The sequence below is a fragment of the Leucoraja erinacea genome, chromosome 6 (genome assembly GCF_028641065.1).
Source record: "Leucoraja erinacea ecotype New England chromosome 6, Leri_hhj_1, whole genome shotgun sequence".
NCBI lineage: Eukaryota > Metazoa > Chordata > Chondrichthyes > Rajiformes > Rajidae > Leucoraja > Leucoraja erinaceus.
In genome coordinates this window covers 47,068,884-47,083,909 of record NC_073382.1, presented here as the reverse complement: position 1 = coordinate 47,083,909, position 15,026 = coordinate 47,068,884, and the positions used below count along the sequence as shown (strand labels likewise).

Below are 15,026 nucleotides of genomic sequence, written 5' to 3'. Positions count from 1 at the left end.
AACCTAAGCTAGATTGAATCATACATGTATAAATAAGAAACTGCAGATGGTGGTTTACAAAAAAAAGTGCAGCAGTAACTCAGCAGCATCTCTGGAGAACATCGATATGTGATGGTACACAAAAATGCTGGAGAAACTCCGCGGGTGCAGCAGCATCTATGGAGCAAAGGAAATAGGTGATGTTTCGGGCCGAAATCCTTCTTCAGACCATTGATATGTGATGTTTCGGTCCTGATCTGAAACGTAACCTATCCATGATCTACAGAGATGCTGCCTGACCTACTGAGATTAGACTTTATGGATGCCTAACATTAATTTCAACTGCTTAAAGAATATAAATGACTAACATGGCTTTTAAGTACTATATTCAAATGATAAATCATTAAAACCAAAGCTTTGCACGTCATATGGCAAATTCCTCTTAGGTTAAGATGAGACATTAACAAACAACCAAAGTATTAGTAAAATGTAATGACTCAAACTGAGATGCATTTGTTTCTAATGACCTAGCAAGCAGCAGTAAGTTAATTAATTCTAACCGAGTGATCCAGTTAGTTCAATAATTGAGCAGCCACAGAATCTAAATATGCCATGATAATTCAAACAAAGTGAATCATTTATCCTGATTCTTGCCAAGAAATTGTAAAATACCAATACAGGGGCCCTTTAGGAACAGCAACAAGCGACTTGCATCACAAGAAGCACAATTTAACCAGCTTCTACCATTATTCTTAGTTAATGAAAACAATGTTTGTTTTCAGAAGAAGGATTGCGATGATGGATGCAGTCAGTTATCTGATCTGTGAACATCTATATCAAATCTATCCTGTCAGATCAGTCATGTACCCGGCATCTTTTTTCTTTGATTACACAGATTACACCAAATGTGTGCAGGCAAATTTATACCTTGCCAGTGAAAAATAGTTTGCTTGTAATAAGACAAGTTATTGAAGACAAGCTTTACATTTTACCTGACACAGCATGGTAAATGCTCATTTCATTCTGGTACTTACTGAAAGAGAGAGGGTTGCGTTTCATTTAACAAAAGGCAAGCAGTCCTTAGACCTGTAAATTATTATTTTTTTTATTTAAGACAAAAACATAATTAAACAACAGTCTCAAATAACCCCTTAAATACACCTAAAAATCAGTATCAAAAGTGCAACAATTTATAATTTAGAGTAATTTTTCAATATATATATACATACAATATTATGCTATCAAAGAACATACATTTTTTTTTCTGTAGAAATTTCTGATCCAATTTACAAAATATTCAGCTGTCCCCCAAAGAACTTCTTGACGTAAAGACACAAATCAGTTCCATTATTCACTGGTCACATTTTTCCCCTGCCCAGACACCCTGATTTCTGCTGGCTAAAACGCAATTTTGTAGTACTTTATCGAACTATTCACCATCTGACTGCAATACAATAGCCAAATCAATTCCTAAATCACTAAAATCCACACCCAAACATTTTGTTTCACAAAACCCGAGCAAACACAGGAACAAATGCATAATGCTGCAACATTCTAAAGTTATCTCACTCTACCAATTATTTCGTTTTTTTTTTTTAAATCTTTTAATTAATTGAAGCATTCTCTATTTTTAAAAAAACTAGAGTGATCGTTAAGTGGACAATCCTTCCAAAGATTAATAAAAGAGGCAGAGAAGACAGGGCAAAAATTGCATTCAACAGAATGTAGGTGGCTTCCCTTTTCCTGAATCCCAAAATGTGCTTTAATGCAGGGGTAGAAGGAACCCAATTGAAGTACTGTTAAGATTAACAGGGTTCAACAAAAAATAATATTTTTGAAAACAAAATATGTAAGACTTAAGTTATTACTTCATCTACTTAGAAGCCAACCAGTCTGAATCCCTGTCCCCAACAACCTTACACCTTGCCACAATAACATGATACTACACTTCTTCAACAAAAAAAAGAAACACAAACGCTAAGGGCAAAAGGGCAGCAATTGTTAAGACCACAACATTTCCTGAGGCAGCAGGTCAAAAAGCATTATTCTAGTAGCTACAGAATGTTCTCTGATGAATTAAAGTTTTCTTTTTAGCAGCTGATACACATTCTTCATTGGATTTCAAAGTATTGATATGAAGTACTGTACAAGAGAGAGGTGGCAAAAATGTTCTCCACCCTGGTCTATTCGAAACAGTGATTCTGGTCTTAAACCCTAGATTAAAGTTTTTTTGCAGGCCACTTTAAAATTCATTTTGGGATCAATATACTATATTCTCCCATTAGTCAGCACAGATGCACACATTCTGCTGAATTAAATGGAACCCAGTCTATCTTCTGACTACAATCATTGCTGCTTGGGACATTAAAATCGGACAGCATCAAACTTTGCATCAGAGGCAATGGGCTGGTGTGCATCATGAGGAGGAAATCGGGGAAGCAATTTAAAGTTAAATTTAACTGAAGTTAATTGTTCAATTTGAAACTTATGCAGGGAAGTAGGAATCTTTACCGAACAAAAACAAAACTGCCGGTTGTTCATGGGAACCGTATAAACAGTGTGCTTTGATTCCCACAAACAGAAACGCAAAATAAATCAAATCCCATTCATGCTGTGTTAACAGGGCCTTCAATATTACATTCAGCGACTGCGAGTTCAAGTAGGTGCATGAGAGCACAGACTACATTTATCCAGGCAAAATATTCAGACACTTCAGTTGCCATGTTGAAGTACAGTGGATCAAATTAATGCAGACACAACGTAGAAGAAATATGAAATATGCAATGACAAAGAATTATTTTACACAATAGTGAGCAAACCAAAGATTTATAGGAGCTAAAATAGTTAATAGAAACCAATTGATCTTAAAATGTATAAACACATTATTTATACAATATGTACAACAGAACATAATTACTGAGCATTCCAATATAGCCAAGCAGTGACGAGTTTTCATTTTACAGAGGCGTTTAAAATATGGCCTTATTTCATGATATGAAGTCAAAAAAAAAAGCTGGAATTACTCATAATATTTTGCCACTTTACAATTTTTTCTGGGATTAAAAAAAACTCTACAAAAAGTATTTGATTCTTTGACACTTAAAAAAAGCTGCTTTAATGTTGTATATTTACAAGGCTCTACAACTCTGCCATTGATCCTGCCCTGTATTTATCATTTACACATATGTGATGCCTCTTGTGTCTAATGACAGCTTTAGTAATCAGCACCAGATTTTTGTTAACAAAGAGTGCAGATGTATGATTAGCTGGTAAAATAACATACTTCAAATTTAATGCAACTTAACACCAAGACTGCTGGGAGGTTACGCAATCAACTTGTGGAAATCGAAAAGAGAACTGCAAGACTTGATGTTGGTCAAGTCTTTAAAAAAAAAAAAAAAGTTTTACAAGCCTTACGAAAATCCACAATACCACTTAGTCTTTGGTGACAATTTTTGCGCAAACTTGCTAGTATCAACTGTCATCATTTTTGGTCAATTATTTCAAATGAAAACCTAATTTTCAGTAGTTCCAGAATTTGAGGATGTAAAAATCGCTTAACTTAATGTCAACAGCATAAAACCAGGATTCATCAGATCAAACATCAGTTCACTTTGGTTTCATATATATGCATTTAGCATGCAATACCTTCAATGACATCAAATTGAGCTCTGGATCCAGTGACCTATCACCAGCCCAGTGCCCCCCTTGCATAGGTAGACCTATGTCAATGTGATTTCATAATGAGTAAAACTGCTTACATCCCAGGGATACTTTTGACTTGCCCTTACAATCAGTATTACTCTCTCAAACTTTGCAAACAAGACGACAAGTTCTTCTATCCTCTGCATGATCTCGGTGTCCTGTTCTGCAACGGTGAGTGCTTGGAAGTGAGAGAGGTGGAACTGTTCTCCTGCATTCATTTAATCTCTGGACTGGTAGAAAAGGATATAACCAGATTCAGAGGTCTTAGAGATATCAGAAGTCAGTCCATAGAATTCCTCAATGGCTTGTGCGTCTATTTTCTGTTTGATAGATAACATGAACAATGTTAATCAGGAGAGTGAAATGAAACTTTGTTCAACTCTAAAAACTCAGTCTTACCAACATATTGAAAAATAATTCATTGAAAACAGTTAGTTCAACTATGAAAGGCTTTATCTAAGGCAATGACAATCTTTAAGAACTTGAAACTTGAAGGGCATAAGATGGCACCAGAAATTCAGTATACTACCTCAGTGAAGTCTACTATTTTTACATTACAATCATTGCACTTTTATGCTTATGCATGATTGTGCTTATGCAGAGTCTGATTTTACGTAATTGTATACAATACAAAGAATTTTATTGTATCTAGGTACACGTGACAGTAAAGAACCATTGAACCATCAACAGTCAACAGTCATCAAATTACTGGGGAGGGCAGGGAATTTGGTTTAGTTTAGACATTCAGTAATGGAAACAGGCGCTTTGGCCCAGAGTCCATGCCGACCATTAATCATCTGCTCACACGAATAATCCCATTACACACTAGGGCCAATTTACAAAAGCTAATTAACCTACAAACCCACACGTCTTTAGGATGTGTGAGGAAACCAGAGGACCCGGAGGAAACTCACGTGGTCACAGGGAGAATGTACAAACTCCACACAGATAGCACCCGAGGTCGGGATTAAAGCCCAGTCTCTGGCACTGTGAGGCTGTAGTTCTACCCGCTGCGCCACTGTGCTGCAGTGATATTTGAAGAGTCAACAGGTGCACAAGGATGATCAGAAATCAAAAGAGAACTGCAAGACTTGACGTTGGACATTGCTCCGACAAATGTGTGAATTCACTGTCATCCATTCATTGTTCCGGTCCCATTAGACTCCGAGAGGAGTCAAATGGGACCGAAACAGTCCGCCTAGGCAGCCGAGATATAAATAGACAATAGACAATAGGTGCAGGAGTAGGCCATTCGGCCATTCGCGCCAGCACCACCATTCAATGTGATCATGGCTGATCATCCCCAATCAGTACCCCGTTCGTGCCTTCTCCCCATATCCCCTGGCTCCGCTATTTTTTAAGAGCCCTATCTAGCTCTCTCTTGAAAGCATCCAGACAACCCGCCTCCACTGCCCTCTGAGGCAGAGAATTCCACAGACTCACCACTCTCTCTGAGAAAAAGTGTTTCCTCGTTTCCGTTCTAAATGGCTTATTCCTTATTCTTAAACTGTGGCCCCTCGTTCTGGATTCCCCCAACATCGGCAACATGTTTCCTGCCTCTGGCGTGTCCAAACCTTAACAATCTTATATGTTTCAATGAGATACCCTCTCATCCTTCTAAACTCCAGAGTGTATAAGCCCAGCTGCTCCATTCTCTCAGCATATGACAGTCCCGCCATCCCAGGAATTAACCTTGTAAACCTACGCTGCACTCCCTCAATGGCAAGAATGTTCTTCCTCAAATTAGGGGACCAAAACTGTACACAATACTCCAGGTGTTGTCTCACTAAGGAACAACTGCAGTAGGACCCCTTTCCTCCTATATTCAATTTCTCTTGTTAAAGGCCAACATGCCATTCGCTTTCTTCACTGCCTGCTGTACCTGCATGCTTACTTTCATAGACTGATGTACAAGGACCCACAGATCCCGTTGTACTTCCTTTTCCCAACTTGATGCCATTTAGATAGTAATCTGCCTTCCTGTTTTTGCTACCAAAGTGCATAATATCACATTTATCCGCATTAAACTTCATCTGCCATGCATCTGCCCACTCCCCCAACCTGTCCAAGTCACCCTGCACTCTCATAGCATCCTCCTCACAGTTCACACTGCCACCCAGCTTTGTGACATCTGCAAATTTGCTAATGTTACTTTGAATCCCTTCATCCAAATCATTGATGTGTATTGTAAATAGCTGGGGTCCCAGCACCCAGCCTTGCGGTACCCCACTAGTCACTGCCTGCTATTCTGAAAGGTACCCGTTAATCCCTACTCTTTGTTTCCTGTCTGCCAACCACTTCTCTATCCATGTCAGCACTCTACCCCCAATACCATGTGCCCTAATTTTGCCCACTAATCTCCTATGTGGGACCTTATCAAATGCTTTCTGAAAGTCCAGGTACACTACATCCACTGGCTCTCCCATGTCCCTTTTCCTAGTTACATCTTCAAAAAATTCCAGAAGATTAGTCAAGCATGATTTTCCCATCGCAAATCCATGCTGACTCGGACCGATCCTGTTACTGCTGACCAAATGTGCGGCTATGACATTTTTTATAATTGACACCAGCATCTTCCCCACCACTAATGTCAGGCTAACTGGTTTATAATTCCCTGTATTCTCTCTCCCGCCTTTCTTAAAAAGTGGGATAACATTAGCTACCCTCCAATCCACAGGAACTGATCCAGAGTCAATAGAACATTGGAAAATTATCACCATAGGTGATAGATGGTAGGTGGTAGACCTGTATGGCCTAGTCCTTCACACAGAACAGACTTCCCACCTAACCTAAACCTGGCATTCTATTCAGAGGATGTTCGCAAAGCCTCTTTCAACAGGATACACCACCCCCGCTAATCTGTGGGAATTCAGGGCCCAAAAGACCATCCAGAGTGGAGAAGTAAGCTTTGGAGTCTGAGATGGGATCCTGTCCCGAAACACCAGCTGTACATTCCCTCCGTAAATGCTGCTCAACCCACCGAGTTCCTCCAGCACTTTTGCGTTTTGAGTAAGCTTTGGAGTGGCTTTGAGAACCTCAAAACCTGCTGGTAAGAAATGTAAATTCCTTCTTTCAAAGTCACAAAAAATAAGAACAATTAAGGACCCTATTTCAATATCAGCAGTGTGAGTGGAAAATAAAAAGGCCACGCCAGCAAACCGAGACATTCTCGATGAAACCGTTGTTTCTGATGGAGAGGCACAGCGTTGCTGCTTTACAGTGCCGGAGACCAGATCAATCTTCAGCATACAGACAGCACCACTTGGAGTTTGCATGATCTCCAATAGACCGTGTTCTCCAGGTACCCTGGTTTCCTGCTACACTCCAAAGATGTGCAGGTTTGTAGGTTAATTGGCTAAAGGTAAAATTGTAAATTGTCGCCAATGTGCAGGGCAGTGCTAGTGTACTGGGCGATCGCTGGTCGGCACGGAATCAGTGGGCTGAAGGGCCTGTCTCTAAACTAAACAAAAATCTTGGGTGACATTTCGGATCGAGACCCTTCTTCAGACACGTTCTGAAGAAGGGTCTCGAAATGACACCCATTCTTTATTGTAGGTAATTGGCTTCGGTTAAATTGTAAATTGTCCCTAGTGTTGGATAGTGCAAGTGTATGGGGTGATCGCTGGTCAGCGCCGAAAGGTCTATTTCCATGCTGTATCTCTAAAGTCTATGCCAATAGGACCCCATATCAATATCAGAAATGTGATCACCTTCACATTAATTACCACTAACATTAATAATGTTAGGGAATGAAAAGCATTGTGGCTTCGAATTGTTGTACAGAAAATAAAGCTGTTCTTCTCTAAGAGGCTCTTTTTGGCTCTGCTGCTCTCTGCTCTTAAACTGCTGGCGAGAGACAGTACAAGAACAAAAATCTCCCTGTGATATCACGCAGTTGCTGTACGCATTCTTCAGCAATCCTTCTCCAGAAGGTTACAAAAGGGTTTGCCAAAACAGACATTCAGAAGACACCTAGCAATATGTAAATGTCACCCGAGGAATTTTTCATGCGCTTGCTCTGTTTCTGAACAGAATTAAACATTATTGCTTCTGCAAAGAAAGGGATCGCTTCCAATTGCAAGGTATGAATTACTATCACAGATGACATATCATGACAAGCTGTTTGCTGTTTCATATTTAACCTTCAGGTTTAGAACTATGCTTTGATTAATTTCCAGACCACATCTGGGGGGGGTAGACGGACGGATGGGTAGACGGAGAGGGGGGGGAGCCGGGAGAGGGGGGGGGGGGGGGGGGGGGGGGGGGAGGGGGGGGGGCAAGAGAGGGGGGGGGGAGGGGGGGGGGGGGGGGGGTGGCAGGGGGGGGGGGGGGGGGAAGGGGCGGGGGGGGGGGGGGGGGGGGGTCCGCGGTTCATTTCTACAGCAAGACAATGATCCCAAACATACTGCTAAAGCAACAAAGGAGTTTTTTATTAACTAAAAAATGGTCAATTCTCGAGTGGCCGTCAATTACCCGATCTGAACCCAATTGAGCATGCCTTTTATATGCAGAAGAGAAAATTGAAAAGGACTAGCCCCCAAAACAAGCATAAGCTAAAGATGGCTGCAAAACAGGCCTGGCAGAACATCACCAGAGAAGGCAGCCAGCAACTGGTGATGTCCATGAATTGCAGACTTCAAGCAGTCATTGCATGCAAAGGATATGCAACAAAATATTAAACACGAGTACTTTCATTTACATGACATTGCTGTGTCCCAAACATTATGGTGCCCTGAAATGGGGGGGGCTATGTATAAACACTGCTGGAATTTCTACATGGTGAAACCAAAATGTATAAAAATGGCTTTTATTAAAATATGACAGTATGTACTTTAACCACATGTGATTTTTTTTCAATTACAAATTTCAAATTGTGGAGTAGAGGCAAATAAATAAATGATGGGTCTTTGTCCCAAACATTGTGGAGGGCACTGTGATCTGCAAGTAATAGTCGGAAGGCACAGGGGGCTACTTTCATGAAACTATGACCACAGGTTTATGCCTTCTTGGCCTCACTTTTAATTCACTGGAGCCTCTTAATACACCTATTGATTAGAATATTTGTTCTACGATTGTTCTAGAAAAGTGAATTAAATTTGTGTTGCTCTATTAATAAATCATACTATCCAATCGTCCTCAACATCTGCTAATCTAGCACCACCTAATTCTCAAGGCTGTGGATTGCCAGAGCAAATCTCCAATTTGTTAAAATTGTTCATTAACATTGTAAATTAAACTTTTTCTCTCTGACCCTGTTAATCATCTGGTGAAAGTTCTGTACTTTTATTTATACATTTTAATAGCTTGATAATTACCTAGTGTTGTATTTCAATATTTCCTTTCCTATTCATTAGCAAGTCCCCTAATAGTTACAAGGAGTTCCTAAAGAATTTATTCATAGAACACACAACAGTGCAGCATAGTACTGGCCCTTTGGCCCACAATGTCTGTGCTGAACATCATGCCAAGTTAAACTAATCTCATCTGCTTGCACACGATCCATATTCCTCCAATCCCTGCCTATCATATTTGTTTCCACAACCCCCTGCCAGCATATCACAGGCATCCACCAACCTGTGTTCTGTACATCTATGTGATTATTATATTATTAAAACTCTCATCTTGTTTGTTTGTATGTGTGCGTGGGTGTGATATCCCAAAACCCCGCCAAAACGGTCCATAATAACACTACAATTTTTGTCCCACCTTATTCAGCATTGTCCTGGGATGTAAATTAAATAAGTTTTGTTCAGATTGATGTTATATTTTACAGGTTATTGACATTTTAAACTTTACAAAAAACGCTTTTCAAACCATTTTTCCACTTGCCCTGCTTGTCAGCCATGTTACATTGAGGTCACAATGGGATCCAGAATATCCTTTACATTTTTTTTTTAATTGCGATTTTCAAAATAAAATCAGTTTTAATCAAATTCTTCCATTTTCATTAACAACTAAAATTGTATTTAGGTTATTTTACAGGAAAAAAAATGATTTTCATTGTGGGAGGGTGAGATATGGGGGAGGCGAGCAGGGGGATAGAGGGAGAGGAGGGGGTTAGGGAGGGGAAAGTGTGGGAGGTGAGGAGGGTTGAGTGTGGGGGGGGGTGGAGGGGAGAGGAGGGGGGGAGTGGGGGAGGCAGGGAGTGGGGGGTGGGGGGAGAATAGAGAGAGAGGAGGACAGTGGGGGAGGTGAGGGAGAGTGGGATAGGGGGTAGATGAGGAGTGGGGGAGCAGGGAGATAGAGGGATAGGAGAGGGTGTGGAGGGGAGAGGCATTATGGAGGGAGGGAGTGACTGAGGGTAGGGGAAAGAGAGGGAGGGAGAGGGAGTGGGGAGGGTGTGCTGGTGGATGAGGGGGAATGGAGGAGGATAGGGTTCGAAAGAGGGATGGCGAGTCGCAGTTGATGGAGGGTTGTCGTGACTCGCGTCACAACAGGGATCTCTGGCCTCACAACGGGAACCCCTCGGCCACGCCTGCGCACTTGGGGACCATGGGTCAGTGGTGGAATATTGCCTTCACGGACAGGCCCAACAGGTTCGCACCTGGTCTAGTCTCCTTTAAAATTTGCTCCACTGACCTTAAAGCTATGCCCTCTAGTATTTGATATTTCAAACCTGGGATTAATGTTCTGATGGTCTATCCTATCTATGCTCCTCATCATTTTATATACTTCTATCAAGTCTCCCCTCAGCCTCCAACATTCCAGAGAAACAATCCAAGATTGACCAATCTCTTTAGGGCCTTTATTGCCCTCTAATCCAGGCTGCATTCTAGTAAACCTCCACTGCGCCTTCTCCAAAGCCTCCACATCCTTCCTGTATTCTTCCTTATAATCCTTAATGATCAGATCTGCATGCAATACTCCAAATGCAACCTAACCAAAGTTTTTAATAAAGCTGCTATATACAGTTCACCTCAACATGCTTTAACAGTAATGTATTCCCTCGCCTCAAAGATTGATCGAAAAATTCACTAAATATGAACTATTCCAAAAAAATAATGATAGTTTGTCATGTCATCAAACTTCAGCTTCCTGAACTATTAACACTTTGCTTTTTAATCTGCTTGTGTTGCATGACCCCATTGTGTTCTGGCTTTCGGGACATTTTTACTTTATCCTCAGGTTTTTGTGATTCTAGTGCAAGATGCCCTAGTTAACAACACTGTTGCGCACCTGATGAGATAAGAGTCATGGAGTCATACTACACAAAAACAGGCCCTTTGGTCCAACTTGCCCATGCTGACCCAGATGCAGAAAATCTACACTTGTCCCACCTGCCCATGTTTGGCCCATAACCCTCTAAAACTTTCCAATCTACAGTGGCTTGTAAAAGTATTCATACCCCTTGAACTTTTCCACATTTTGTCACGTTACAACCACAAACGTAAATGTACTTTATTGGGAATTTTATGTGATAGACCAACACATGTGGCGTTCAAAAGTATTCAGCCCCCTTTACTCTGATACCACTAAATAAAATCCAGTGCAACCTATTGCCTTCAGAAGTCACCTAATTAGTAAATAGAGTCCACTTGTGTGTAATCTAATCTCAGTATAAATACAGCTGTTCTGTGAAGGCCTCAGAGGTTTGTTAGAGCACATTAGTGAACAAACAACATCATGAAGCCCAAGGAACACACCAGACAGGTCAGGGATAAAGTTGTGGAAAAGTTTAAAGCAGGGTTAGGTTATAAACAAATATCCCAAGCTTTGAGCATCTCACGGAGCACTGTTCAATCCATCATCCGAAAATGGAAAGAGTATGGCACAACTGCAAACCTACCAAGACATGGCCGTCCACCTAAACTGACAGGCCAGGCAAGGAGAGCATTGATCAGGGAAGCAGCCAAGAGGCCCATGGTAACTCTGGAGGAGCTGCAGAGATCCACAGCTCAGGTGGGAGAATCTGTCCACAGGACAACTATTAGTCGTGTACTCCACAAATCGGGCCTTTATGGAAGAGTGGCAAGAAGAAAGCCATTGTTGAAAAAAAGCCATAAGAAGTCCCGTTTGCAGTTTGCCACAAGCCATGTGGGGGACACAGCAAACATGTGGAGGAAGGTGCTCTGGTCAGATGAGACCAAAATTGAAGTTTTTGACCTAAATGCAAAACGCTATGTGTGACGGAAAACTAACACTGCACATCACCCTGAACACACCATCCCCACTGTGAAGCATGGTGGTGGCAGCATCATGCTGTGGGGATGCTTTTCTTCAGCAGGGACAGGGAAGCTGGTCAGAGTTGATGGGAAGATGGATGGAGCCAAATATAGGGCAATCTTGGAAGAAAACCTGTTAAGAGTCTGCAAAAGACTTGAGACTGGGGCGGAGGTTCACCTTCCAGCAGGACAACGACCCTAAACATACAGCCAGAGCTACAATGGAATGATTTAGATCAAAGCATATTCATGTGTTAGAATGGCCCAGTCAAAGTCCAGACCTAAATCCAATTGGGAATCTCTGGCAAGACTTGAAAATTGCTGTTCAGACGCTCTCCATCCAATCTGAGCTGAGCTATTTTGCAAAGAAGAATGGGCAAAAATTTCAGTCTCTAGATGTGCAAAGCTGGTAGAGACATACCCCAAAAGACTTGCAGCTGTAATTGCAGCGAAAGGTGGTTCTACAAAGTATTGACTCAGTGGGGCTGAATACTTTTGCACGCCACACTTTTCAGTTTTTTATTTGTAAAAAAATTTGAAAACCATGTATCATTTTCCTTCCACTTCACAATTATGCACCACTTTGTGTTGGTCTATCACATAAAATCCCAATAAAATACATTTACATTTGTGGTTGTAACGTGACAAAATGTGGAAAAGTTCAAGGGATATGAAAACGTTTGCAAGCCACTGTATGTACCCGTCCAAGTGTCTTTTAAATGTTGTTTTTGTACCTTTTGCACCTGCCTCAACAACCCCCTCCAGCAGCTCATTCCATGCATCCACCACCCACTGTATGAGAAAGTTGTCCCTCGAGCTCCTATCTCACATAGAAAAGCACACTCATGCTCAGTCTGCAGAAGGGTCTCGACCTGAAACGTCACCTATTCCTTTTCTCCAGAGATGCTGCCCAACCCGCGGACTTATTCCAGCTTTTTGTGTCTATCGCTATTGAAAAGCACAGCACAGGAACAATGTCTGTGCTGAACATGATGGCAAGATAAACTAACGGAGTGATCTTACAGAGGTGTGTAAGATGATGAGGGGAATAAATAGGGAATATTCCCAGAGTTGGGGAAACAAGAATCAGAGGACATAGATTTAAGGTGAGAGGGGAATATTCCCTATTTCAGGTCGAGACCCTTCTGCAGACTGAGCACGAGACTGTGCTTTTATATGTTCTGTGCTAACATTTAGACTGTGCAAGAGCATAATACTGTACAAAATTCTGTGGTCCCTTTTATCCAAATTTCATCTCGGTAGCAATCCTGTTTGAACTAACTTCGATATTTGTTAAACTTATTATTCAAGACTGGACTGTCCACATAAATTCAGAAAAGAGTTTAATGATTGTTAGCTACCAGGACCTATAAACGTACCTCGACAATATCATCGTCAAACAGCAACCAGAAGTCATGGCTCTTCACTATTGCAATGTAGTGCCCTCGGTTAGGACCACTAATCAAAAGAAACAATTGACACAATTAGCAGGAAAAGAAACACACAACAACATTTTCACAGCTTCAGATAAATTGACAAGAATGATTGAAAAGTTGCAGCAAAACTATTTCCACTAATGTTTGTGAGATTCTCCAACTTTGTTCATGGTTTGAAAAGCCAGCAGGTACCCAGTGAACAAGGCAGGGTACCACAAAATAACATTTTCTCTTGTACATACAGATTTTTTAAAAATCAAAGACTGCTGCAGTATCTATAACATCAGCCATAGCAACTTTTGAATCTCTGATCAGATGGGAATTCATTTGCACTTACAATACACTGCAATTAGTCAGCTCTTGAAAGATACATACTGCACAGAAATAGGCCCTTTGGCTCAACTTGCCCATGCTGACCAAGTTGCCCTTGGGCTGGCCCAGTGGCGCAGCAGTAGAATTGCTGCCTTACAGCGTCAGAGACCCGGGTTCAATCCCGACTATGGGTGCTGCCTGTACGGAGTTTGTACGTTCTGCCTGTGACCATGTGGGTTTTTTCCAGGTGCTCCAGCTTCCTCCCACATTCCGAAGATGTACAGGTTTGTAGGTTAATTGAATTCAGTAAAGATTGTAAATCATTCCTTGTGTGGGATAGCGCTACTGTACGGATTGATCGTAGGTCGGCGCTGACTCAATGGACCGAAGGGCCTGTTTCCACGCTGTATCACTAAAGTCTTAAGTCTATACTAATCCCAACTGCCTACACTTTCCCCCTATCCCTCTAAATATTTCCTATCTAAGAGTCAAGAGTCTTTTTATCCAAACAGAACAGTAACATTCTTATGCAGCAGCACAATAGATTTGTAAACAAAGTACTCTGTACTCTGGATCACCGATCATCTGCTTTTCCTGATCATGGCTCTTGTATTTTCCAAATTTCAATCTCTTCATTCTTGCCAACCCTTTGTATTACCAATGCCTCTCAACCTAGCTGCCTCATTTGTTTCCTTCCTCTCAATTAGTCTGTCTGTCCTTTCTTCTTTTTTGTTAATTTTAGTGTGTGTTAAAAGTTTATTTAAGTGTTCCTTGGTTTGTTTTATGTGTCTCTTGTTTGTTTTATTTATCTCCGTCCCCACTGTGGCCTAACATCGTGGAGTTGGCGGCCTTTCCTGGAGACCGGCCCGGCGATCCAAGCCGCGGGAGTCTGCGGGACTTTAACATCGCAGAGCTTGCGATCCCTTTGCCGGGGATCGAAGCTCCAACTGCGGGGCCTGTGGATTTTAACATTGTGAAGCCCGCGGTCTCTGGTTAGAAGAGGCAGATTCGGGACCTCCATGCCGCGGAGCGTTTTAACCGCCCCGACGCGGGAGTTTCGATCAGCCCGACGGTGGCTCCAATCGCTGGCTGCGGGGGCTTTGATCGCCCCGACTGCGGATGGTTTGACTGGCCCGACTACGGGAGAACAAAGAGGAAGAAGATTGAACTTTATTGCCTCCCATCACAGTGAAGAATGTGGAATCCACTGTGTTGGATGTTTATGTTAACTTGTATGTGGTTGTGTATCTTGTTGCTTTTCACTTAGTATGGCTGTATGGTAACTCAAATTTCACTGTACCTTAATGGTACATGTGACAATAAACTGACCTTGAAACCTTGAACTACAGAATTTTACTAATTCTTTTTTCTTGGCTTGGGAGGGGCACATGAGAAGAGGGGGGGGGGGAAAATAGAACTTTATCCTGGAGAT

The 15,026-nt window shown here is 41.7% G+C and overlaps 2 protein-coding genes across 2 annotated transcripts in view; one reads left to right on the top strand and one right to left on the bottom strand.

The window, feature by feature from the left end:
• Positions 1–15,026, top strand: part of rpl21 (ribosomal protein L21) — a 183,879-nt gene that overhangs the window by 116,035 nt on the left and 52,818 nt on the right. The gene's annotated exons all lie outside the window — the stretch shown is intronic.
• The window catches only part of usp12a (ubiquitin specific peptidase 12a), a 40,918-nt gene continuing 26,951 nt past the window's right edge, over positions 1,060–15,026 (bottom strand). The window contains exons 8-9 of the mRNA XM_055636908.1: positions 13,226–13,304; positions 1,060–4,004 (exon numbers count right to left, since the gene is read on the bottom strand). Of these exons, the coding sequence (XP_055492883.1) occupies positions 3,903–4,004; positions 13,226–13,304 (181 nt within the window). The 3' untranslated portion in view covers positions 1,060–3,902. The remainder of the gene's footprint in view (positions 4,005–13,225; positions 13,305–15,026) is intronic.